At 43.2% G+C, this 27,782-nt stretch overlaps 1 protein-coding gene across 2 annotated transcripts; it reads left to right on the forward strand.

Annotated features, from left to right (window-relative positions):
• Nucleotides 1-7,898: 7,898 nt before the first annotated feature.
• On the forward strand, nt 7,899-13,374 carry hdc (histidine decarboxylase). Of its 2 annotated transcripts, none has more exons than XM_014144319.2 (4): nt 7,899-8,308; nt 10,635-11,729; nt 12,515-12,669; nt 12,933-13,374. In XM_014144319.2, the coding sequence occupies exons 1-4, from the start codon at nt 8,149-8,151 to the stop codon at nt 13,095-13,097; spliced, it is 1,575 nt and encodes a 524-aa protein (XP_013999794.1). In that variant the 5' UTR covers nt 7,899-8,148; the 3' UTR covers nt 13,098-13,374. The 2 variants fall into 2 exon arrangements, with proteins under 2 accessions (XP_013999794.1, NP_001167436.1); NM_001173965.1 differs by having other exon boundaries at nt 7,980-8,308; nt 10,638-11,729.
• Nucleotides 13,375-27,782: the final 14,408 nt, after the last annotated feature.

Consider the following 27,782-nt stretch of genomic DNA (forward strand, 5'->3'; position numbering starts at 1 on the left):
AAATATCTATGTTTCCATTAACTTGTCAAGTGATTTTATGTTGACATTTAGAACGTTTCCATAGAAAATAGACCCAATAATTGCCTGCTTGGGTGAGTTACCTGGACGCAAAAGCCAGCATGGATAGTATGCAATAATTTACTAATATTTGCCATATTCTAATAATTCTCAGTTTCCATCGTCATTTGTCGCAATAAAAAAACTTTGACAAAATAAAAATCCACCGCTGTCAAACGGATAACATTTTAGTCGATCTTTAGAAAAATGGTCCTATATATCTGTGGTTTCCATTCACCTCGCGATTATGTTTTTGCGACATCGCTTTTGTCAAATAAACCTGGGTCAATGGAAAACTGCCTGCTGTTGTCGATCTTTCGAAATGTTTCGTATATCTTCCGTTTCCATTACACATGTCGTAATATTTTTTTGTTGTTGCGACATTGCTTTTGTCGAATAAACCTGGGTCAATGGAAACTTGCTTAGTGCTGGTGTGTTCTGCGGTAAGAGCGGATAGAGCGCAATCACAGCAGCTGTTTATTCCGCAGCTGTTTATCGGGTATTCGTGGGCATTGTCGAAATCAAAACCCAACCATCAAGTAAGTCCTGACGAACTCTTGTAATGAAATATCACAAAACCCCATTTTAGATTATATAGACTTTATGACAAATTAACCTACTTGCACTTTCTAGTCAATTTTTTGCACTGGAATAAATGTTTCTGACAAACATCGCTGTCACATATGCCGTTTTCAACGAAATAAGTTGGTTCTCGAGTTCAGGTCTGCTTTATTAATGCAGATGCAAATTACTGATGTATTCAATCAAACATCACACGCAGCTACTAGTGGTGCTCAAATGAATTATGAAAAGGTTTTTGAGATTGGCTATTATTAATCTATCTGTCTGTGTCTAGCAATCTTCACCCTTGCCTGAGTCCCTTTTTAAAGTGATAATGAACACATATTTATTGCCACTCAACAACATAGAAGTGTATAATATGTGTTTGTTAGTCAGTGATGTACTATCACCAGTAGAATATCAGAGGCTGTGGTTGACCAGGCCTGAGAGGTTCATTAGGTGCAGTTCGGGAGTATGGGGTGCAGCCTAGGACTTTATAAACTGTTATTGTTTCCCTTGCAGATGATAAGAGGAAACTAACCAAGAACAAATCAAATCAAAATCAAATCAAATGTTATTGGTTCCATACACATGGTTAGCAGATGTTAATGCGAGTGTAGCGACATGCTTGGGCTTCTAGTTCCGACCGTGCAGTAATATGTAACAAGTAATCTAACAATTCCACAACAACTACCGAATACACACAAATCTAAGTAAAGGGATGGAATAAGAATATGAACATATAAATATATGGATGACCGAGGGGCATAGGCACGATGCAATAGATGGTATAGAATACAGTATATACATATGAGATGAGTATGTAAACATTATTAAAGTGATGAGTGATCCATTTATTAAAGTGGCTAATGATTTTGAGTCTGTATGTAGGCAGCAGCCTCACTGTATCAGGGATGGCTGTTAATAGTGATTGCTGTTTAACAGTCTGATGGCCTTGATCGAAGCTGTTTTTCAGTCTCTCGGTCCCAGCTTAGATTCACCTGTACTGACCTCGCCTTCTGGATGGTAGCGGGGTGAATAGGCAGTGGCTCGGGTGGTTGTTGTCCTTGATGATCTTTTTGGCCTTCCTGTGACATCGGGTGGTGTAGGTGTCCTGGAGGGGAGGTAGTTTGACCCCGGTGATGCATTGTGCAGCTGGCACCACCCTCTGGAGAGCCTTGTGGTTGTGGGCGGTGCAGTTGCCGTACCAGGCGGCGATACAGCCCAACAGGATGCTCTCAATTGTGCATCTGTAAAAGTTTGTGAAGGTTTTAGGTGACAAGCCAAATTTCTTCAGCCTCCTGAGGTTGTATTATCCTCAAAGCGGGCAAAGAAGGTGTTTAATTTATCTGGAAGCAAGCCATCGGTGTCCGTGACGTGACTGGTTTTCTTTTTGTAGTCCGTAATTGCCTGTAGACCCTGCCACATACGTCTCGTGTCTGAGTCGTTGAATTGCGACTCCACTTTGTCCCTATACTGACATTTCGCTTGTTTGATTGCCTTGTGGAGGGAATAACTACACTGTTTATATTCAGCCATATTCCCAGTCATCTTTCTATGGTTAAATGCAGTGGTTCGCGCTTTCAGTTTTGCACGAATACCGCCATCTATCCATGATTTCTGGTTAGGGTAAGTTTTTAGTCACAGTGGGTACAACATCTCCAATGCACTTCCTTATAAACTCACTCACGAAATCAGCATCTAAATGAATCTTATTATCTTATGCTGCCCAGAACATTTTCCAGTCCGCGTGATCAAAACAATTTTGAGGTGTGGATTCCGATTGGTCGGACCAGCGTTGAATAGTTCTAGTCACAGGTATATCCTGTTTGAGTTTCCGCCGATAGAATGGTAGGAGCAAAATGGAGTCTTGGTCAGGGTGGTGCCGAAGGGATGGTGGGGGAGGGCCTTGTATGCATCACAGAAGTTAGAGTAGCAGTGATCTAGTGTATTGCCCGTATGAGTGCTACAGACAATATGCTGATAGAATTGAGGTAGCCTTGTTCTCAGATTTGCTTTGTTAAAATCTCCAGCTACAATAAATGCAGCCTCAGGATATATGGTTTCCAGTTTGCATAGAGTCCAGTGAAGTTCCTTGACGGCCGCCGTGGTATCGGCTTGAGGAGGGATATGCACGGCTGTGATAATAACCGATGAGAATTCTCCTGGGGGATAATATGGTCGGCATTTGATTGTAAGAAATTCTAGGTCAGGTGAACAAAATGACTTGAGTTCCTGTATGTTGTTATGATTACACCATGAGTGTCACGACTTCCGCCGAAGTCGGTCCCTCTCCTTGTTCGGGCGGCGTTCGGCGGTCGACGTCACCGGCCTTCTAGCCATCGCCGATCCACTTTTCATTTTCCATTTGTTTTGTCTTTGTTTTACACACCTGGTTTCAATCCCCCAATTACTTGCTCATTATTTAACCCTCTGTTCCCCCCTTGTTTTTTTGTGAGTTATTGTTTGTATGTATACGGTCCATTATTGTGGGCTAGTTTATTTGTTGTATTTATTGATTCATTGAGTAAATTACGTTCCTTACTCATATCTGCTGTCCTGCGCCTGACTCCTCCACACCAGCTACACACAGGCCGATTACAATGAGTCGTTAATCATGAAACATACACCCCCGCCCTTCTTCCCAGAGAGATGTTTATTTCTGTCAGCGCGACGCATAAAGAATCCTGGTGGCTGTACCGACTCGGACAACATATCCAGTGAGAGCCATGTTTCCGTGAAACCGAGAATGTTAAAATCCCGGATGTCTCTCTGGAAAGCAACCCGTGCCCTAATTCTGTCTACCTTGTTATCTAGAGACTGGACACTGCCGAGTAATATACTCGAAAGCGGTGGGTTGTGTGCACGCCTTCAAAGTCTGACCAGGAGGCCGCTCCGTCTACCTCTTCTGCAGCGATGTTGTTTTGGGTTGGCCTCTGGAATCAGATCCAATGTCCTGGGTGGTGGTGCGAACAAAGGATCCGCTTCGGGAAAGTCGTATTCCTGGTCGTAATGTTGGAAAGTTGACATCGCTCTGATATCCAATAGTTATTTCCGGCTGTATGTAATAACACTTAAGATTTTCTGGGCTAACAATGTAAGAAATAATATATATATATATATATATATATATATATAAATAATCTGCATAGTTTCCTAAGGCAGACAAACATTATTTGAATTGAGGGTATCACCATTTTCTTATCTGTTATCTATAAAAAAAAATGGTGATACCCTCAATTAAAATGTTTGTCTGCCATTGTAATTATAAATTATATTATAAACAGGAGCAGTGTATGTGATGAGTTAAAAGGGTCAATGCAGAACATCCAGGTAACTATTGGTTAACTAATTAACTAACTATTTAGCAGTTTAGCACTATTTAGCAGCAAGGCGACCATCTCTGTCGGCGCCATCATGCTAAACAAGGTATGTGCTATCCGGGATTCTTGGGATGTCCCAACTCTGACTTTACCCCATTTGAAATGTAAAATAGTTACGGTTAGGTAAGGGTTATGTTTAGGGTCACTTGGTGTATAGCGAGAATAGGAGAGGGCCTAGAACAGAGCCCTGGGGGACACCAGTGGTGAGAGCGCATGGTGCGGAGACAGATTCTCGCCACGCCACCTGGTAGGAGCGACCTGTCAGGTAGGACGCAATCCAAGCGTGGGCCGCGCCGGAGATTCCCAACTCGGAGAGGGTGGAGAGGAGGATCTGATGGTTCACAGTATCAAAGGCAGCAGATAGGTCTAGAAGGATGAGAGCAGAGGAGAGAGAGTTAGCTTTAGCAGTGCGGAGAGCCTCCGTGACACAGAGAAGAGCAGTCTCAGTTGAATGCCCAGTCTTGAAACCTGACTGATTAGGATCAAGAAGGTCATTCTGAGAGAGATAGCAGGAGAGCTGGCCAAGGACGGCACGTTCAAGAGTTTTGGAGAGAAAAGAAAGAAGGGATACTGGTCTGTAGTTGTTGACATCGGAGGGATCGAGTGTAGGTTTTTTCAGAAGGGGTGCAACTCTCGCTCTCTTGAAGACGGAAGGGACGTTCCAATGTGACAATGTTTCTTCTGCTGCTGTAGACCGTTTAGCAACAATGCAGTCTATCTTTAAAATACTTTGTTGGAATATCCTGTCTTAATAAGGTACCATACATTATAATAATACAATACAAGGAATGTTATGACTTAAATGTCTTCATTATGACACCACTCCCCCCTATTCTCCCTTACTATTGATTTTGGCTTCTGGGAACACCTGTATAATATTGGCATGTGACATTATACATTTTGTTGTACTTCTAGGGACAATGACTGTCCAACATGAAGTATCTCTGCTTAACTGTTTGCCAGTAAAAATAAGTATAATCTAGTATTACAGTGCACGTTGTTTATAACAATAACCAATGCAAAAATCTAAAGGATAAAGTGGTCAATCAATCTGTCAATATACACTATATATACAAAAGTATGTGGACACCCCTTCAAATTAGTGGATTCGGCTATTTCAGCCAAACCCGTTGCTGACAGGTGTATAAAATTTTGCACACAGCCATGCAATCTCCATAGACAAACATTAGCAGTAGAATGGCCTTACTGAAGTGCTCAGTGACTTTCAACGTGGCACTGTCATAGGATGCCACCTTTCTAACAAGTCAGTTCGTAAAATTTCTGCCTTGCTAGAGCTGTCCTGGTCGACTGTAAATGCTGTTATTGTGAAGTGGAAACGTCTAGGAGCAACAACGGCTCAGTCGCGAAGTGGTAGGCAACACAAGCTCACAGAACGGGACCACCGAGTGCTGAAGCATGTAGCATGTATAAATTGTATGTCCTTGGTTCCAACACTCACAACAGAGTTCCATACTGCCTCTGGAAAAAACGGCAGAACAATAACTGTTTGTCGGGAGCTTCATGAAATGGGTTTCCATGGCCGTGCATCCACACACAAGCCTAAGATCACAATGCGCAATGCCAAGTGTCGGCTGGAGTGGTGTAAAGCTCGCTGCCATAGGACTCTGGAGCAATAGGACTTTGGAGCTTCCATATCTGGCAGTCCGTCAGACGAATCTGGGTTTGGCGGATGCCAGGAGAACGCTACCTGTCTCAATGCATAGTGCCAACTACATTTTGGTGGAGGAGGAATAATGGTCTGGGGCTGTTTTTGATGGTTCGTGCTAGGCCCCGTAGTTTCAGTGAAGGGAAATCTTAACGCTACAGCATACAATGACAACATCAGTGCCCGACCTCACTAATGCTCATGGCTGAATGGAAGCAAGTGCCCTCAGCAATGTTCCAACATCTAATGGAAAGCCTTACCAGAAGAGTGGAGGCTGTTATAGCAGCAAAGGGGGGGCCAACTCTATAATAATGCCCATGATTTTGGAATGAGATGTTCGAAGAGCAGGTGTCCACATACTTTTGGTCATGTAGTGTACTTTGTCTTGCAATCTTAAAATAATAAAATCACCAGGGATAGGTGGTGTGATTCCCGCAATAGGGGGTGCATTGTATTTTAAAACCTCTACAATTCTAGTACTGGGGTGTAACCAAAGTCTGCACACCATGTGGATTCCCAGAATCATACTGCTATTAATGAGATCTGTAATTAATTAGTACAATAAAAGTAAGCTTGTTTAGTCATCATTTGGACACTTGCTCTTTATCCTCAGGCAGTGCAGCAACTGTTTGTGAACTCCTCTCTGGCTATTCCACCTCATATTAGCTCCACTACCTCATGCTCTCTCCTGCTGTTGAAAATCCCCTGGCTTTCATGTTTGTTTAGAGCCGTGCTTCCCCTTATTTGCTCCTCAGCTGACACAGCCTATTTGAGTGTATTGTTTCAGTATGATCCACTGTTTATCTGAACTGTATATATAATGATGAATGTTTCTGAATGTTTTGGTGGGGAGATGGAACTAGGTGGGGAAGCCTTGCCATTACCATGCAGTGTTAGTGGAAACTAAACATGTCATTGACATTCACAAGAGCTTTAGGAAAGTTGATTTCTCCTTACTGAACCCTGCTTTGTTTTACACATGCAGATGGACAAACTAGTGTCAAATTTGGTGTTCTGTTCAATGACAATAAGTGCACCAATATCTTTGAGGCTATGGTTGGGATTCTGAGGGCTGCCAAGATCTTTCTGAGGGCTGCCAAGAGGAAAAAGATCATCGCATTTGAAGAGTAGCTGCTCCTGCAAGGTGTCCATGACAATGTTGATAACACACTCCTACAAGAATGAAGCTGATGGTTATCATTATTCAGGTGATAAGTCAAGCGTTTCTTTGAGGCTTTACTATTACATCTACCAGGGATCATAAATCAACATTTTTATAAATTCTTAGGACTACAAATATTGTATTTCAAGGGGATGAAATACGTAGACATCTTATGAAACAAATTCCTCCTGTTTTAACCCTTACAGGAATCACTAAATGGCAATTTAATTGAGTGTTTAAATGGTAATTTTGCTACCTCGTGTGGAATTCCTTAGAAAAACTAAGATAGCAAGTGCTTCAAGAGAGACCTTTGCACATACTGCTTTTGCAAAAGCCTCTCTTGAAGCACTTGCATTTTAGTTTTTCCAATGCATGGTGTTACTGTTATTCAAGGAAACACATACTTAGTATTGTGCTGTGGTAGGAAAGAAATGTGAAACTTGATATGGGAAGCAATCATAATTCTTCAAGAAAATGGTTAGTATTCTTTTTTTAAACAATGACAAATTTAGCAATGTACAATTTCTCTGAACTAATACAATGCATTTACAGTATGATCATTATCAAACTTCATCAAAGTGCAGTTCCTTTCCAACGTTCATTATTGTCTTATAATGGCAATAATACATTCCTAAGAAAGCAATGGGGGGGGGGGTTCTGAGGATGGTGAATAAAGCACAAACCTTTACTTTGCAGCCTGATTATTACCCCAATACAACAGATGCATTGCATACATATATATTTTTGTAGCCTTATGCTGTGTTATTACATTGCACTCTGCCTCTACTGTATTATTGAAGAACATTTGTATTCATGAAAATGATAGGAGACCATGCAACTGCAGACTAAGTCTGCACTCAATCAATCTATTGTTGGCAAAGCCATAGAAGATTATGACTGCAACTGTAGCCTCAGATAAACCAGATAAAGCATTGACTTGATCCTGAGGTATTACCGTGGATTTCCCTTCCTACCAGGCCCCTTTACTTGGGACTCCCTTGCTAGATCTAATAATAACTTGCAGCAATGGGTCGGGGGGCGGGACCGTGTTTCGTCATGGAGGCAGGAGGAAAACAGAACAGCGCCTGACCGATCTACATTCAAAGCAGGAATCAAAACAAGAAACGGACACGCCTTCTTCGTAGGTTACCTTTGCTGTCACAACTGCAGAAATCTAGATGGTGATATAGCTGCAAAAACAGTACCACCTGCAATCAAGAAGAGAGAATCAGTGCATTTGAAGTGGGATTCAAATGGAATCCGCAGAAATGTCAGACAGTCGTTTATAGTTTGAAATTATTCATATCAGGATCAGTAAAATGCCCAACCAGAAAAGCAACAAGGGGAAGAGAAATAAACGCACTAATAGTAGTGGAGATGAGCAAGAAAATGGAGCCAGTGCTGCCGCAACAGTGGGAGCACCAGGGGTAACAACCTTATTGGGGGCTACAGCTGCACCGTTACACGAGCATACAAGTGGTAAGTGTGAAATTGTGTCAAAACATGCGTGGCAAGTTATTGCAATGGATTTTGTTGCATACGCACGAGACGACATAAGCTTACGTTGCTTCACATTTCATTGTTGTCATCGACTGTACCTACCTCACGTGTTATTGCTTTATTGGCTTGGCAACTAGCATTATGCATTGGTAATTTAATGATGCGTTGACATGGAGCACCATGCATTGCCATATCACGACGCACACATTCAGCCTGGTCTCTTAGACTAGAGTAACATAGTAAACGTATATCCGGGATACTTCAATGAGTACGTTAAGTTACCTTTGGTAACCGCCCTACATAAGACGGAATGTTATTTTAGGCGGTAAACGAAAGTAAAGTGATTGGTCGGGGTGGATGGGTGAGCCTATAACGCGAACATGTAGCAACTCAAAGGTTGCGTGTTCGAATCTCATCACAGGCAATTTTAACTATTTAGCAACTTTGCAACTGCTTAGCATGTTAGCTAACCCTAACCTAAACGTCTAACAACCCAAAGGTTACGTGTTCAAATCTCATCATGGCAACTTTAGCATTTGAGCTAATTAGCTTTGCAACTACTTACTACTTTTTAGCTACTTTGCAACTACTTAGCATGTTTGCTAACCCTTCCCCTAACCTTAACCCCTAGCCTAGCTAACGTTATCCATTTAGCCACCTAGCTAACATTAGCCACAGCAAATTGGAATTTGTAACATATTATACACCTCGCAAATTTGTAACATATTGAAAAAATTGCATTTCGTAACATATACGAATTGTAATTCATAACATAATTTGAAGTGGTTGAAGGACATTCACAAATCATACTAATTGGAGTGTCCCGGATTTACATTTGTGTTAGTATGATATGTTTCGTATGTATTTATTTGTGGATGTCTATCATCCATTTCGTATGATATGTTACAAATTGAAATTTGTACAATATGTAACAAATTTGCTAAATGTATAATATTTGACGAATTCCAATTGTTTTTGGCTAACGGTAGCTAGGTGGCTATGTGTCTAACGTTAGCTAGGGGTTAAGGTTTTGAGTTAGATGAAAGGGTTAGGGGAAGGGTTAGTTAACATGCTATGTAGTTGCAAAGTAGCTAAAAAGTAGTGAGTAGTTGCTAAAGTTGTCCGTGATTAGATTCAAACATGCAACCTTTGGGTTGGTAGACGTTCGCGTTATACGTCTAGCCATTCACCACGAAGAGCCACTTACTTTCATTTTTGCCTTAAGTAACCTTCTGTCTCATGTACCCATACCAAACGTAACATATTGTACAAATTTTACTGTACTGGATTTACATTTACTATGTGATGTCTAGTCTATGAGACCAGGCTGATCTATAACTTGAAAGGGTTCTTCAGCTGTCTGAAGAACCCTTTTTGGTTCCAGCTATAACCCATTTGGTTACATGTAGAACCGTTTTGGGTTCAAAGTAGAGCCCTTTCCACAGTGGGTTCTACATGGAACCCGAAAGGGTTGTACCTGTGTAACAGTGCTACTTCCGTCCCTCTCCTCGCCCCTACCCGGGCTCTAACCAGGGACCCTCTGCACACATCGACAACAGTTACCCTTGGAGGATCGTTACCTATCGCTCCACAAAAGCCGCAGAGCAAGGGAAACCAATACTTCAAGTCTCAGAGCGAGTGACTTCACCGATTGAAACGCTATTAGCGAGCACCCCGCTAACTAACTAGCCATTTCACACCGGTTACACCTGGAACCAAAAACGGTTCTCCTATGGGGACAGCCAAAGAACCCTTTTGGAACCCTTTTTTCTATGAGTGTAGTGCTTCTTTAATTACTTCATTAAAGGTCTCCCCTGAATCGTTGAAGGCCACATTTTCATTAAATCTATTCATTGGACTACTTCCCCACTCACTTGGCTGTACTGATGGGTTTCCCTGTCTGATGTGTATTCAGACGGTCTTTCTCAGTGATCCATGCTCTGTGATGATGGCTCTTATGTTGCAAGATAACACAGACTCCATTAGCATTCTTCTTATTTTTAAATGTTCACACAGTCCATTACTGTTTAATGTTAAGTTCCAGACAGGCTCTGCATTGATGTTTCAGTCCTGAATCGTTCACTAACAGCATGGAATATTGTCAAAATTGCATTCACAGGAGTTAGTCTTTACAGCATGAATGAAAATCTATTATGTTTAATATCGTTTTGTTGCTCTGTGATATGTCCAAAGTGAATTTTGTGCTTCAAAGCTCATGTTTGTTTTTATTTTCAAGTCATACTTCGTATGAAGATGTTATAATATATTTATGAGTGATATAGTAACTCTTTTGTTTTGTGTCCAGCAGAGGCCCCCTGTGCTACCCCTCTTGTGTGCAGTCTGGCCAGAGACATTGACCTTGAGAAGGATGACTATCAACGTGTAGTGTGCAACAGTGATAGCTGCCCCTATGGCAACTGGATGCACTTGCAGTGCTTCTACGAGTGGGAGAGCAGCATCCTGGTCCAGTTCAACTGCATTGGAAGGGCCCGCAGCTGGAACGAGAAGCAGTGCCGGCAGAACATGTGGACTAAGAAGGGATACGACCTGGCCTTCCGCTTCTGCTCCTGCCGCTGCGGCCAGGGCCACCTTAAGAAAGACACAAACTGGTACCAGGTGAAGCGCATGACAGATGTAAAGAAGAAGATCCCTCTGGAGAAGAGCCTGGGGAAGTTGAGCAGCTCAACTGGAGCTGGATCGGGTGCATGTGGAGGCGGGTTGGATCTGCCTGATGACCCTAAGAGGGGCAAGTTGCATGGGGGCAGTAAGCTGGCTCACAGAGCAAGTCAGGAGCTGCCTCGCCGACAGTCAGTGGATCGGCAGAACTCTCAAGAGAGGGGACACGTAGGGCTGTTCTGTGCAAGCAGCCTGGGGCCCCGCTCACCCTCTGAGTCCCCGGGCCAGTCCCCTCCGTTAGGCTTCTCCTTCTTCTCCCCGCCCACCTTCGCAGGGCCCCGCAACTCCCGGCACCTGGGGGAGTTCCTGAAGAAGGCAGTGCACATGGATAGCCACCGGAAGCACATGCTGGCAAGCGGCATGCTGGGTCGCGGAGGCCACCTGGATCACACCATCTTGCCTCTGCCCAGACTCACCCTGGGGGATAACCCAGTGCAGTTCCTGCGAAGGCTGGACCTCACAGAGCTGCTGACCCACATTCCCAGGCACAAGCTGAACACCTACCACGTACGTATGGAGGATGATGCCCAGGCAGGCCAGGGAGAGGACCTGAGGAGGTACATCCTGTCGGCTCTGAGCGCCAGCCACAGGAACATGGTCAATTGTGCCCTGTGCCACCGCACCCTGCCTGTCTTTGAGCAGTTCCCCCTGGTGGACGGGACCCTGTTCCTGAGCCCTGCTAGACATGATGAGATCGAGTACGATGTGCCGTGCCACCTGCAAGGTAGGCCTGCGGAACAATGTCTGTCTCTGAGGAACTGAATTTGAAACACTTAGGCTATCAGAATCAGCAGACAGCTAAAACATAGCACATGCCTCATAAGTATGTTGTGATAGGCTACAAACTCAAATATTGCAAACGGAAAATGGCATCATTCTTGTTAGATATTCTGTGGACATATTTTCCCACAAACAGCCTCAGGAAACATGTAATTACAACATTGAAAATGATTGGCTTGGTCCTGAGCTTCCTGCTGAGGTAGAAAAAATGTGTACAGTGAAAAGTTCAAGCTTACTGTTGACAGCTGATAAGGTCTCAGGAGCTACAGTATGTGGCTGCAAGCAAATTATTTGGACTTCAAAAGGTGTATGGTGGGACAGACAAAAGTCTTCAGAATAACACTTTTCATCATTTGTTATTCTGGTCTGCGTATAGGGTGTTATCTCTTGCATATATTTAAGATGAGAGCACACCATAATAAACTTGGCACAATACAATGAATTACTTTAATTGAGAAGTAAATGAAATGATTATGCCACATGAATGTGATCAAGCATATCATACATATCAATCAAGTTAATCTATCCAGTTTTCCACGAGCGGCTTGGTAGCTATTCACCACATGGATATGAATTAAAACAGTGGATGGATGATGTTGCTTTGATCTTCAGCCTTTGATATGCATGATTAATATGCGTTACAGTGAAATCACTTTCATGCATGTATTTTTCACACTGTAGGGCTTATTGTAGATTATATTAAATAACACTATTGTCTCTCTTGTGAAGGGAGGCTGATGCACCTGTATGCAATCTGTGTCGACTGTCTGGAGGGAGTCCACAAAATTGTATGTATCAAGTGCAAGTCCAGGTGGGATGGGAGCTGGCACCAGTTGGGGACAATGTACACCTACGATATACTGGCTGCGACGCCATGTTGTCAGGTGAGTAGGCTACTTAGTATTCCTCACACCTTTTTCTTCTCATGAGGAGTTTGAAATTCATCTTTGGGTCAGTGTCTGCATGGTCAAGGGTCGTCATTCTGACATGGCAGGCTGCCATAAAGTAACTTCATGGGCCATAGTCAGATCAAAATGCAGGTTGTGTTGTGGCTAGATCTCTTGCTATCAATTAGTCTCATTGACATTATGGATGGCAAAGTCAACTACTGCAGATCCATAGGCATTTCCTCTCTTTGTGCCCTTAGGCCCGTCTGAACTGCAAGCACTGTGGTAAGCCGGTCATAGATGTCAGGGTGGGGATGCAGTACTTCTCAGAGTACAGCAACGTGCAGCAGTGCCCCCACTGTGGGAACCTCGACTACCACTTTGTCAAGCCATTCTCCTCCTTCAAAGTCTTGGAAGCTTATTGACAAATGTTGTGCATGTATGCTTGTGCGTGTATGCTTTTTTCTGGGCTTCAGTTATTGTTTTCTCTTTTTTTATGTATAGAAAGAATATGACTCCACTAAAAAGTTCCAAGACAGCATCTACATGATTTCAGAAAAAAATTATATTCATAAGACCTTAAACAGTTTGGAACTGTCTGGCACTTAAAAAGACGAGCAACGCATATACTGTGACAAGTGAATGTATCTGTAGGTCAAATTGCATTTTTACAAAAAATCTCTAATAAAGGAGAGAAAGAAATGTTGCATGTTCTTGTTCATCATAATTGGCAAACAGCAAAGAGTCAGTGGAAATTAGTACATTTTTAAATGACACTATGAATCTCTTTGGTTAATGCTTGGCTTATTGGTGCACAGTGATTGGTACATATTGAAGGTGTGTAGTGACAAATATCTACCCCCGTACTGTAAAAAAAATTGCCCAGCTTCTCATTGAATTCACTCACTCAAAATAATGTTTAAGACCACAAATGACAATAACTGTAGCGACCCTGTGTTTATAAACGTGGATATTGACTTTACCACTTAAGCATGTGTAACCGATGTGAAATGGCCAAACTTTTGAGTGGTACTGTATATACTCACCCTAAAGTTACATTAGTAGCCAGCAACGTTGCTGGGGCTGGAGAGGCGGCATCCTTCTGATGTACTCAATATGACTGTCCCATGTTCTCCACTGCAACCTGTTGAAGAGGGCTCCCCTGACTGGAGGAAGCCCGGGATCTATTTTTCTGTTGCATAATGTGAAGACACCTCCGTTACATCCTGCTTCATACAAGCAAAATGTGCTTCCTGTACACTATCGGAAAAGGGAAAACCATACGACGGATGCAGAAATTTGGCTCTCTGGTAGTCCACACATTGGAGTGTTACTGCAGCCCTACCTGGTGCTGAGTAGTGTCCCACAGGTGGAGGAGAGGGAACATAGGCTCCAGAGAGGGGGTATAATCCACATGGTAGTAGTCCACTGGATACCTCAGAACCATGCTCCACTGGACCGCGGGTTGGCAGTGTGGAAATTACCCTGTGTGGTCTCTGTGGGCCGCCATACTAAAGGAAAGGGGGATACCTAGTCCACATGTTTTAAGCAGACCACCATAGTGCCTGTGCCCAAGAACACTAAGGTACCCTGCCTAAATGACTACCGACCCGTAGCACTCACGTCTGTAGCCATGAAGTGCTTTGAAAGGCTGGTCATGGCTCACATCAACACCATCATCCTAGAAACCCTAGACCCACTCCAATTTGCATACCGCCCCAACACATCCACAGATGATGCAGTCTCTATTGCACTCCACACTGCCCTTTCCCACCTGGACAAAAGGAACACCTATGTGAGAATGCTATTCATTGACTACAGATCAGTGTTCAACACCATAGTGCCCTCAAAGCTCATCAATAAGCTAAGAACCCTGGGACTAAACACCTCCCTCTGCAACTGGATCCTGGACTTCCTGACGGGCCGCCCCCAGGTGGTAAGGGTAGGTAACAACACATCCGCCATGCTGATCCTCAACACGGGCCCCTCAGGGATGCGTGCTCAGCCCCCTCCTGTACTCCCTGTACACTCATGACTGCACGGCCAGGCACGATTCTAACACCATCGTTGTTAGATGGGGGTATAACAACGAGACAGCCTATAGACAAAGGAGATGATTGAGGACTACAGGAAAAAGAGGACCGAGCACACCCCCATTCTCATCGACGGGGTTGCAGTGGAGCAGGTTGAGAGCTTCAAGTTCCTTGGTGTCCACATCGCCAACAAACTATCATGGTCCAAGCACACCATGACAGTCGTGAAGCGGGCACGACAAAACCTATTCCCCCTCAGGTGAAAATATTTGGCATGGGTCCTCAGATCCTCAAAAGGTTCTACAGCTGCACCATTGAGAGCATCCTGACTGGTTGCATCACTGCCTGGTATGGCAACTGCTCGGCCTCTGACCGCAATGCACTACAGAGGGTAGTGCGAACAGCCCAGTACATCACTGGGGCCAGGCTTCTAAACAGCTTCTACCCCCAAGCCATAAGACTCCTGAACATCTAGTCAAATGGCTACCCAGACTATTTGCATTGCCCCCCCTCCTGTCTCCTCTCCACACCAGTGCCACTCTCTGTTGTCATCTATGCATAGTCACTTTAATTAACTCTACCTACATGTACATACTACCTCAACTACCCGGTGCCCCCGCACATTGACTCTGTACCGGCACTCCCCTGTATATATTGTTATTTTTTTACTGCTACTCTTTAATTACTTGTTACTTTTATCTCTTATTCTTATCCAGATTTTTTGAAACTGCACTGTCGGTTAGGGGCTCGTAATTAAGCATTTCACTGTAAGGTCTACACCTGTTGTATTCGGCACATGTGACTAATAACATTTGATTTGATTTTGATTTAACCCAACCCCTCTGAATCAGAGAGGTGGGGTGGGCTGCCTTAATCAACATCTACATCATCGGCACCCGGGGAATATTGGGTTGACTCAGGGGCAGATCAACAGATTTGTACCTTGTCAGCTCAGGGATTCAAACCAGCAACCTTTCAGTTACTGGCCCAACGCTCCTACCCTCCAGGCTACCTGCTGAGGTGTCAGCAAAGGCACAAATCCAGCTTGAAGGACCATGAAAGAGAGCACTGACAAAAATGAAAATGTACACCCCCATTTTCATTTTCGTCAGTGTGTGTAAATAAAGTTACCTGTATGTGTTAACTCTTGGGGTGCCTTATTCCCCTCTAACTGGGGGCGGTGTCAGTGGGTCACAGGTCAGAAAATATGTGGAGCCTGGTCGCTCTCTTTCAAGTACACTCGTAACAATCTAAGCATTAGGAAACTTCTATTAGATCAAATAAGCCTCACATATCAAAATAAGAATTAATGTTTGTCTTGACTAAATTCGACACTCATTGCCCCCCATACAAAAATTCCTCGCATGCTTAACATGGATAGATTTTGGGCAGAGACAGGGCTCTCGCTTTGCCTCCCTCTCTCTGCTTGAACCAACTGTCACTGGTTTAAACTATGACAGAGAGGTGGGGGTGTTTGTTTAATTTGGAATAAGCTTTTATTTTCATATTTACCACTATCAGTACAAAATGGCATTTTAAACAAATAAGAGACCCCCCCAAAGTTTGACTTATGTTGCATTTTGGGGAGCACATGTTTCCTTCGGAGGTCTGAGCCCCCTTTGGCCCCCCGTAATTTGCACACTGAACAGATGTTTATTTGCATTTATCAAATGGCGTGGCGGTGCACAGTTTGGATGCTAGAATTATATTTTGGACGAACATGTGCAGTTAGCCTTGAAGTAGCATAATCAGATTAAAACATTGACTGGTTGTGTTTATGCCACACATAAGAAGGTAATACATTTTATGTTTAGGCTATATTGAAGCGTTCTAGGTGAGCGAAAAATAGCTACTTGGATCGGAGAGGAGGCAGTGCAACTTTAAGCTTTCCTGAATAACTGGGCCTTCAGAAAGTATTTATTGAAATTAAATACAGAAATATGTAATTTACATAAGTATTCACACCCCTGAGTCAATATTTTGTAGAACCAACTTTGGCGGCAATTTCAGCTTTGAGTCGTCTTGGGTACTGTATGTATGTATGAGCTTTGCACATCAGTGGCGTGTATTCATGGATGCCAAGGGAAGGGAAAAATACATGTAAAAACGTTAAAAAAAAAAAAATGCTTCTTTCGTCTCTGTGTTTCATAATTTTCCTTCAATTTGCAAGAGGCTGAATGTATCTCACTGGAGAAAGCATCCGAGCGAGCAAAACAGCGCCCCTCTTTCTCAGTATGTTTAATCCACTTATCTGAGGCTGTCTGGTCAAAAAGAGTATGACATCGTTGCCGCCCGTAGCATTGAATGCAAGGGAAGCGAGAGCATTTCACCTCCCTTGATCATTTAAAAATAATTATAATAATAATAGCCAATCAGTGTTGGCTAAACTGAGTGAGCTCAAATGTGAATAGTCCTGATACACCAAAACAAAAGTGTCAAGGGAAGCCAGTTTGGATTTGACTTGACACCAATCACACATCAAAAGCAGAACGTAGAGGGGAATAAGGCACCCCTAGAGTTAACACATACAGGGAACATTATTTACACAACTGTTGCATCTCGTTGTTTTTTTCTACTTGCACGCACGCACACACAAATCAGTACCATCGACAGCCACATCATATTTAGCTTACGTCGATTCGATTAAATTGTTTTTGGTATCTTTTAGTTGTCACCGTATTAAACTAAGCGCAGGTGATTTGATGATGTTGAAATGTTGCTGGAATAGTGCAGGCAGCACCTGTTTTCTTTTCCACTTGTGGTAACTCTCCATGTTTCTAAATCAATGGTTGTTTAGTATTCTGAAACATGAACTTGCTTGACCATGCTGTAGGTCATGAAACTGTTTGTTACATGCAAAATGCTTTGTGGACTTCACCGGACAGATGTTGCTCTCTGTTATTGTGATGAAACAAAGGTGTGGTTGAATTTATTCTGCCACTGTGTCTTATAATAAAAAAATAAAATGTTACCCCTTTTTCGTGATTACGATCTTGTCTCATCGTTGCAACTCCCCAACAGGCTCGGGAGAGGCAAAGGTCAAGTCATGCTTCCTCCCGAAACATGACCTGCCAAACCGCACTTTTTAACACCCACTCACTTAACCAGGTAGCCAGTTGCACCAATGTGTTGGTGAAAACACCGTTCAACTGACGACCGAAGTCAGCCTGTAGGCGCCTAGCCTGCCACAAGGAGTCGCTAGAGCGCAATGAGCCAAGTAAAGCCCCCCCCGGCCAAACCCTCCCCTAACCCAGGCGACACTGGGCCAATTGTGCGCCGCCCTATGGGACATCCGGTCATGACCAGTTGTGACACCTAGTGATGCCTCAAGCACTGCAGTGCCTTGGACCACTGCACCACTCGGGAGTCCCTACTTTAAAGTATTTTTACACCACTGATGAATGGTGGAAAGAGGGCAGGATAGATACAGTAGTTAGACTGGTGGACTTTATTGATCTGTGGTGGAAAAGCGTAGTGCATAAGGACGTACCAAAACACCTTGATAGGGAAGGCTCATACAAGGCAAGCAGATGAGGAAATTTGGCTAGGATGGAATAAATGATGTAGTAAAACCTGCAAATGGTCAAATGTAAACCAGGGAAAAAATGTACAACCTTCCCCTTTGCCCAATTAAAAAAAAAAACGATCTGCAAAGGATGAATGTAAATCAGGGAAAAAAAACACAACCCTCCCCAAAGCAAAAAAAAGTTAGACAACTGTTCCCTATTTTAGAATTAGAATGAGACTCCTCTAGCTCCACAATGACATAGGGTGCATGCCAGGCAGTAGGTTGTCAGCCAGCCTGCCAGATTAGTGGAGTCTGTTACTAGCATAGCCTGTATCCCCATTGAGACCGTGTCTGTGCCTTGATCTAGGTTGGGCAAGACTAAACATGGCGGTGTTCGCTTTAGCAATCTCACTGGAATAAAGACCTCCTTTCCTGTCATTATTGAAAGAGATTGTGATATCTCACATCTCAAAATAGGGCAACTTCATGTTTGATCCCTCAATTCCAAGGCAGTTATAGTCACTGATCATAATCTTGATGTGATTGGCCTGACTGAAACATGGCTTAAGCCTGATGAATTTACTGTGTTAAATTAGGCCTCTCCTCCTGGTTACGCTAGTGACCATATCCCCCACACATTCTGCTAAGGCGGAGGTGTTGCTAACATTTCTGAAAGCAAATTTCAATTTACACAAAAAAAACATGCGGTCTTTTTGTCTTTTGAGCTTCTATTCATGAAATCTATGCAGCCTACTCAATCACTTTGTATAAATACTGTTTACAGGCTTCCTGGGCTGTATACAGCATTCCTGACTGAGTTCCCTGAATTCCTATCGAACCTTGTAGTCAATTTTTGGTGACTTTAATATTTGCATGGAAAACTCCACAGACCCACTCCAAAAGGCTTTCGGAGGCATCATCGATGTCCAACATGTCTCCGGACCTACTCACTGACACAGTCATACCCTGGACCTAGTTTTGTCCCGTGGAATAAATATTGTGGATCTTAATGTTTTTCCCTATAATCCTGGACTATTGGACCACCATCTTATTACGTTTGCAATCGCAACAAATAATCTGCTTAGACCCCAACCAAGGACCATCAAAAGCCATCCAAAGATTCCTAGATGCCCTTCTAGAATTCCTCCACCTACCCAAGGATGTCAGAGTACAAAAATAGGTTAACCACCTAACTAAGGAACTAAATATAACCTTGTGTATTATCCTAGATGTTGTCGTACCCCTAAAAACAAAAAACATTTGTCACAAGACACCAGCTCCCTGGTATACAGAAAATACGCAAGCCCAGAAGCAATCTTCCAGAAAATTGGAACGGAAATGGCTCTCCACCAAAGTGGAAGTCTTCCGACTAACTTGGAAAGGCCGTACCGTGCAATATCGAAGAGCCCTCAGTGCTGCTTGATCATCCTATTTTTCCAACCTAATTGAGGAAGAACAATCCAAAATGTAACTAAAAAGCAGAATTCCCGAAGAGAGGATGGCTTTCACTTCAACGGTGATGAATTCATGAACTTCTTTGACAAAAAGATCATGATCATTAGAAAGCAAATTACGGATCACTCTTTAAATCTGCGCATTTCTCCAAAGCTCAGTTGTCCTGAGTCTGCACAACACTGCCAGGACCTAGGATCAATGGAGACACTCAAGTCTTTTCATCGTATATCTCTTGACACATTCATGAATATAGTCAAGGACTCTAAACCTTCAAGCTGCATACTGGACCCTATTTCAACTTAACTGAAAGAGCTGCTTCCTGTGCTTGGCCCTCCTATGTTGAACATAACAAACGGCTCCCTATCCACCAGATGTGTACCAAACTCACTAAAAGTGGCAGTAATAAAGCCTCTCTTGAAAAAGCCAAACCTTAACCCAGAAAATGTTTTTTTTAAACTATCAGCCTATATCGTATCTCCCATTCCTCTCAAATGTTAACAAAAAGCAGCATCTCACTGCCTTCCTGAAGACAAACATAGTATACAAAACGCTTCAGCCTGGTTTTAGACCCCATCATAGCACTGAGACTGCACTCGTGAAGGTGGTAAATTACCTTTTAATGGCGTCAGACCAAAGCTCTGCATCTGTCCTCATGCTCCTAGACCTTAGTGCTGCTTTTGACACCATCGATCACCACATTCTTTTGGGGAGATCGGAAACCCTAATTGGTCTACATGGACAAGTTCTGGCCTGGTTTAGATCTTATCTGTCGGAAAGATATCAGCTTGTCTCTGTGGATGGTTTGTCCTCTGACAAATAAATTGTAAGTTTCGGTGTTTCTCAAGGTTTCGTTGTTTTTACATCTTGGTGATGTCATTCGGAAACATAATGTTAACTTTCACTACTATGCGGACGATACACAGCTGTACATTTCTATGAAACATGGTAAAGCCCCAAAATTGCCCTTACTGGAAGCCTGTGTTTCAGACATAAGGAAGTGGATGGCGGCAAATGTTTTACTTTTAAACTCGGACAAAACAGAGATGCTAGTTCTCGGTCCCAAGAAACAGAGATCTTTGTTGGATCTGACAACGTCACGCCCTGATCTGTTTCACCTGTCCTTGTGCTTGTCTCCACCCCCTCCAGGTGTCGCCATCTTCCCCACTTATCCCCTGGGTATTTATACCTATGTTTTCTGTCTGTCTGTGCCAGTTCGTCTTGTGTTTGTTCAAGCCTACCAGCGTTTTGTGTCTCAGTGCCTGCTTTTTCCAGTCTTGCTTTTCTCGCCCTCCTGGTTTTGACTCCGAGCCCACCTGCCTGACTACTCTGACTGAGCCTGCCTGCCGTCCTGTACCTTGGCCCCACTACTCTGGATTATTGACCCCTGGAATATCGACCCCTGCTTGCTTTGACCTGTCGTTTGCCTACCCCTCTTGTTACAATAAAAAAATGTACTCCTACACAGTCTGCAGTTGGGTCTTACCTGAAACCTGATAGACAATTAATCTTGGTTGTACAGTCGTCTCAAATAAAACTGAAAGACCTCGGTAAAGCCCCAAGCCCCAGGTCTACTGAAGTCACCAGCTGTTGATTATGAGATTGACTATTGATATTTATATCGCCATTAGTTTTTTACATTTAATTTAACTAGGCAAGTCAGTTAAGAACACATTCTTATTTACTTTTATTTACTAGACACCTAGGAGGGGTGCATCACTTGAGTGGGTTACTCTGGATCCTGATCTCTCTTTTGACAAACATATCAAGAATATGTCAAGGACAGCTTTTTCCATCTTTGTAACATTGAAAAAATCTGAAATGTTGTCCTAAAATGATGCAGAAAAGCTAATCCATGCTTTTGTCACTTCTAGATTAGACTACTGCAATGCTCTACTTTCCGGCAACCCGGATAAAGCACTAAATAAACTTCAGTTAGTGCTAAATACAGCTGCTAGAATCTTGACTAGAACCAAACAATTTTATCATATTACTCCAGTGCTAGCCTCCCTACACTGTCTTCCTTTTAAGGCTAGGACTGATTTCAAGGTTTTACTGCTAACCTACAAGTCATTACATGGGCTTGCTCCTACATGTCTCTCCCATTTGTTCCTGCCGTACGTACCTACACGTATACTACAGTCACAAGACGTATGGTACAGTCCTTATTGTCCCTTGAAGCTCAATTTTTATGGAATGGTCTGCCTATCCATGTGAGAGACGCAGACTCTGTCTCGACCTTTGTCTTTATTGAAGACTCATCTCTTCAGTAGGTCCTATGATTGAGTTTAGTCTGGCCCAGGGGTGCGAAGGTGAAGGGAAAGGCACTGTAGCGACGAACCGCCATTGCTGTCTCTGCCTGGCCGGTTCCCCTCTCTCCACTGAGATTCTCTGCCTCTGACCCTATTACGGGGGCTGAGTCACTGGCTTACTAGTGCTCTTCCATGCCGTCCCTAGGAGGGGTGCATCACTTGAGTGGGTTAAGTCACTGTCCGGGTTTGTGCCGTGGGGGAGATCTTCGTGGGCTATACTCAGCCTTGTCTTAGGGTAGTATGTTGGTGGTTTGCGGATATCGCTCTAATGGTGTGGGGGCTGTGCTTTGGCAAAGTGGGTGGTGTTATATCCTGCCTGGTTGGCCCTGTCCGGGGTATCGTTGGACGGGGCCACAGTGTCTCCCGACCCTTCCTGTCTCAGCCTCCAGTATCTATGCTGCAATAGTTTGTGTCTAGGGTTAGTCTGTTATATCTGGTGTAATTCTCCTGTCTTATCCGGTGTCCTGTGTGAATTTAAGTATGCTCCCTCTAATTCTCTCCCTCTCCCTCCCCTCCCAGAGAATATTAGCCCTAGGACCATGCCTTAGGACTACCTGGCCTGATGACTGCTTACTGTCCCCAGTCCACCTGGTTGTGCTGCTGCTCCAGTTTCAACTGTTTTGCCTGCGGTTATGGAACCCTGACCTGTTCACCGGATGTGCTAACTTGTGCCAGACCTGCTGTTTTTGACTCTCTCTCTCTACCACACCTGCTGTCTTTAACTCTGAATGCTCGGCTATGAAAAGCCAACTGACATTTACTCCTGAGGTGCTGACCTGTTGCACCCTCTACAACCACTGTGATTATTATTATTATTTGACCCTGCTGGTCGTCTATGAACATTTGAACATCTTGGCCATGTACTGTTATAATCTCCATCGGGCACATCCAGAAGAGGACTGGCCACCCCTCAGAGCCTGGTTCCTCTCTAGGTTTCTTCCTAGGTTCCTGCCGTTCTAGGGAGTTTTTCCTAGCCACCGTGCTTCTACATTTGCATTGCTTGCTGTTTTGGGTTTTAGGCTGGGTTTCTGTATAGCACTTTGTGACATCTGCAGATGTAAAAAGGGCTTTGTAAATACATTTGATTATTTGGGGAGTTTCTCCCATTCTTCTCTGCAGATCGTCTCAAACTCTGTCAGGTTGGATGGGGAGCGTTGCTGCACAGCTATTTTCAGGTCTCTCCAGAGATGTGCGATCGGTTCAAGTCCGCACTCTGGCTGGGCCACTCAAGGAAATTCAGAGACTTGTCCTGAAGCCACTCCTGCGTTGTCTTGCCTGTGAGCTTAGGGTCGTTATCCTGCTGGAAGGTGAACCTTCGCCTCAGTCTGAGGTCCTGAGCGCTCTGGAGCAGGTTTTCATCAAGGATCTCTCTGTACTTTGCTCCGTTCATCTTTGCCTTTATCCTGACTAGTCTCCCATTCCCTGCCGCTGAAAAATTTTCCCACATCATGATGCTGCCACCACCTTGTTTCACCATAGGGAAGGTACCAGATTTCCTTCAGACGTTACGCTTGGCATTCAGGCCAAGGAGTTCAATCTTGGTTTCACACAATCTTGTTTCTCATAGTCTGATAGTCTTTAGGCGCCTTTTGGCAAGCTCCAAACAGATTTCCATGTGCCTTTTACTGAGTATTCCCACATCATGATGCTGCCACCACCTTGTTTCACCATAGGGATGGTACCAGATTTCCTTCAGACGTTACGCTTGGCATTCAGGCCAAGGAGTTCAATCTTGGTTTCACAGAATCTTGTTTCTCATAGTCTGATAGTCTTTAGGTGCCTTTTGGCAAGCTCCAAACAGATTGTCATGTGCCTTTTACTGAGGAGTGGCTTCCGTCTGACTACTCTATCATAAAGGCCTGATTGGCGGAGTTCTGCAGAGATGGTTGACCTTCTGGAAGGTTCTCCCATCTCCACAGAGGAGCACTGTCAGTGACCATCAGGTTCTTGGACACCTCCCTTACCGAGACCCTTTTCCCCCGATTGCTCTGTTTGGCTGGGCAGCAAGCTCTAGGAAGAGTCTTGGTGGTTCCAAACTTCTTCCATTTAAGAATGATGGAGGCCACTGTGTTCTTGGGGACCTTCAATGCTGCAGAAATGTTTGCTACCCTTCCCCAGATCTGTGCGTCGACACAATCCTGTCTCTGAGCTCTACAGACAATTCCTTCGACCTCATGGCTTGATTTTTGCTATGACATGCACTATCAACTGTGGGGCCTTATATTGACAGGTGTGTGTGTGCCTTTCCAAATCATGAACAATCAATTGACTTTACCACAGGAAGACTCCAATCAAGTTGGAGAAACATCTGAAGGATGATCAATGGAAACAGGATGGACCTGAGCTCAATTTCGAGTCTCATAGCAAAGGGTCTGAGTACTTATGTAAATAAGGTGTTTCTGTTTTTTATTTTTAATACATTTTCAAACATTTCTAAAAACCTGTTTTTGCTTTGTCATTATGGGGTATTGTGTGTAGATTGTATTTTAATCCATTTTGGAATAAGGCATAATGTAACAAAATGTTGAAAAGGTGTAGGGGTCTGAATACTTTCTGAAGGCACTGTACACTGATTGTACAAATCATTAAGGACACCTGCTCTTTCCATGACATAGACTGACCAGGTGAATCCAGGTGAAAGCTATGATCCCTTATTGACGTCACTTGTTAAATCCACTTTAATCAGTGTAGATGAAGGGGAGGAGACAGTTTAAAAAAGGATTTTTAAGCCTTGAGATAATTGAGACATGGATTGTGTATGTATGCCATTCAGAAGGGGAATGGGCAAGACAAAGATTGAAATGCATTTGAACGGGGTATGGTAGTAGGTGGCAGGCGCACTGGTTTGAGTCAAGAACTGCAACGCTACTGGGTTTTTCACACTCAACAGTTTCCTGTGTGTATCAAGAATGGTCCACCACCCAGGACATCCAGCCAACTTGACAACTGTGAAAAGCATTGAAGTACAACATGGGCCAGCATTCTTATGGAATGCTTTCGACACCTTGTAGAGTCCATGCCCCAACGAATTGAGGCTGTTCTGACTGCAAAAGAGGGAGTGCAACTCAATATTAGGAATGTGTTTTAAATGGTTTGATCTTGGTGTATAACTTGTGAACAGTTACCCATTCCTAAAAGTGAGTACTATTTTAATACTAATGTTAAATAATACTCAATGGCTGTTAAGCCAATTTTATTATGACTGCTGCCTTCTGTTGAAGTTTATTGTGACGGTAATTACGTTTGTTTTTGATCATTATTTGGCGGAGGTTGCTTTCTACAGTGGTATCTTCCACCTAGCCTGACTTTGAGCTAGTGTACGCTATCTTGACTTGCTATAAAGTTGGAGAAACAAGTTGAGGAAAAAGTAACTAAACAAAGCATGTTTTATCACCTGAAACAAAATATTTATTCTGTCTTGAAAAAAAGGGTCATATTTTACAATCTTCCAAAAAAAAGCGATATCTGACAAGAGGGCTGTCCTCTTTCTTGCGTTAGAAACAGTAAACTTGTCCGTTCAATAGTGGGGAAAGATTCTGTGATCGGGATTAACACGGGTAGCCGGTATCCTGGGACTGTCCCGGGACCACTTCACATTTCCTGAAAAAATACAATTACAAGACCCGGGAAATTACACCATTTTCCCAATGTCTCACTAATGCAATTCCACAAAATACACAACAGGGAGAAGTGTGCTCTTCACAGATGAATCCCGGTTTCAACTGTACTGGTCAGATGGCATCGTGTGTGGGCGAGCGGTTTGCTGATGTCAACGTTGTGAACAGTGTGCCAGTGGGGTTATGGTATGGGCAGTGTGAAACCCCTCCCACTCTGTTTGCCGAATTCTTTCCCTTTGCTCTTGTTTTCCTTAATATGATGTAGGTTGGCGGAGCCGGGAGGGTCATCAGCGAAATGGGACACGCCTGGGCTCAGCTGTGTCCCGGGTATAAATACACCTTTCCCCCATTCATTGACACACTGCATTTTTGGTTCTGGCTTGTTTGTTTTGGCACCTCTCAACACCCCTCATTTTCACCATCTATGCACGCAACCACTCACACTAATGACTACACTCACCATTGTTAATTGTATATAGTTTACTTTATTTAATAAATATATTTTTTGTTATTCCTTATCTCCACGTTGTCTCCCTCTTTGTTAAGGGCTACAAGCCGGGTTCGTGACAGCAGGCATAAGCTACGGACAACAAACACAATTGCATTTTATGATCTGTACACAATTCCTGGAAGCTGAAAATGTCCCAGTTCTTCCATGGCCTGCATACGCACCAGACATGTCAACAATTGAACATGTTTGGGATGCTCTGGATTTACGTGTACGACAGTGTGTTCCAGTTCCAGCCAATATCCAGAAACTTCACACAACCATTGAAGAGGAGTAGATAACATTCCACAGGCCACAATCAACAACCTGATCAACTCTATGCTAAGGAGATGTGTGGCGCTGCATGAGGCAAATGAGGCAGTATTATACCAGATACTGACTGGTTTTCTGATCCACGCCCCTGTGACCAATATATGCATATCTGTATTCCCAGTCATGTGAAATCCATAGATTAGGGCCTAATGAATTTATTTAAATTGACTGATTTCCTTATATGAACTGTAACTCAGTAAAATCTTACAAATTGTTGCATATTGCGTTTCATATTTTTGTTCAGTGTAATTTCAGCACCCTTTTGATTGGGACAGCACCATCACACTGTTTTGAGACAAGCGTGGGGGACTTCTCTAGATAAATCAATCAACGTCAGATCTTTGTTTTCACTGAATCTCCGTTTGGATATTTGGTAACAATTGGGCTGGGGAAATGTTAGCTATGTTGAGGTGAGTGCTAATGATCATCTTTATTGTAGTTTGCTCACATATTAGCTGATCAGAACATTTAGCTAGCTTGTTATACAAGTGGATTTTACTCTTCACTCGCGTTATAGCCTGTCCTGCTCCAGACCAAAAACCTGTCTGATAATCAATCAATCGATTTTGTTTCATAGAATATCTGTCTGTATATTTGGTTAATTGATCTCTGGCTGGACAAGTGGAAGTGGTAGCTCATTTATTTGTTTGCTCATCTATCACTGATTAGAAACATTTAGCATGCAATAATGTAGCCTAAATCAAGTGTATTATTTATCTATTGACTCACGTAGTAGCCACATAGGCTATTTTTCTATCGTCCTAATCCCACTGAAACGCAAAATCCTGACTCCTGTCTCGCATGAAAATTCGTAACTTTATTCTGTAATCCATAGGTTGAATTATCAAAGCACGTCTGGGCTATGCATGTCAAAAATACAGCTATGACATTTCCCCTGCTTCTCCGCGCTGTCTCGTATTGTTGCCAATATGAGAGCTTCGGTGTGATCAACAAACGATATGAGAGTATATATGGATATATATATTTTAAGAGTTAGTTCCCGTTAAGATACCTTGATATTTAAACAATTTGCTCTCCACTCTCCGTTATTCATGATCTGATATACTCTCTGTATAACCAAATAGTAGATATGTCATTAGTTGGAGGTTATCTAGCAAGTTTAGGAACGTTGGTCGTTTTACTTTTGTTTAAATGCCGTTACAAGGTTTGTATGATTCGACAATGCTGTGGCCTTCTCGGGGTGCGCTCTGTGTCGAGATATCCTAGGCCTGCTGGTGAAATGTGATGAATTTATTGAGGAACATAACGCTCTGAATGTTGAACGGCCTTTTGAAATTCACAATGTCATTGGCGATCAAAGTTTCTCTATCATTACTAAATCACAGTTTCACTTGCTGTGAAATCTTT

Source organism: Salmo salar, chromosome ssa15 (assembly GCF_905237065.1).
Source record: "Salmo salar chromosome ssa15, Ssal_v3.1, whole genome shotgun sequence".
NCBI classification, from domain to species: domain Eukaryota; kingdom Metazoa; phylum Chordata; class Actinopteri; order Salmoniformes; family Salmonidae; genus Salmo; species Salmo salar.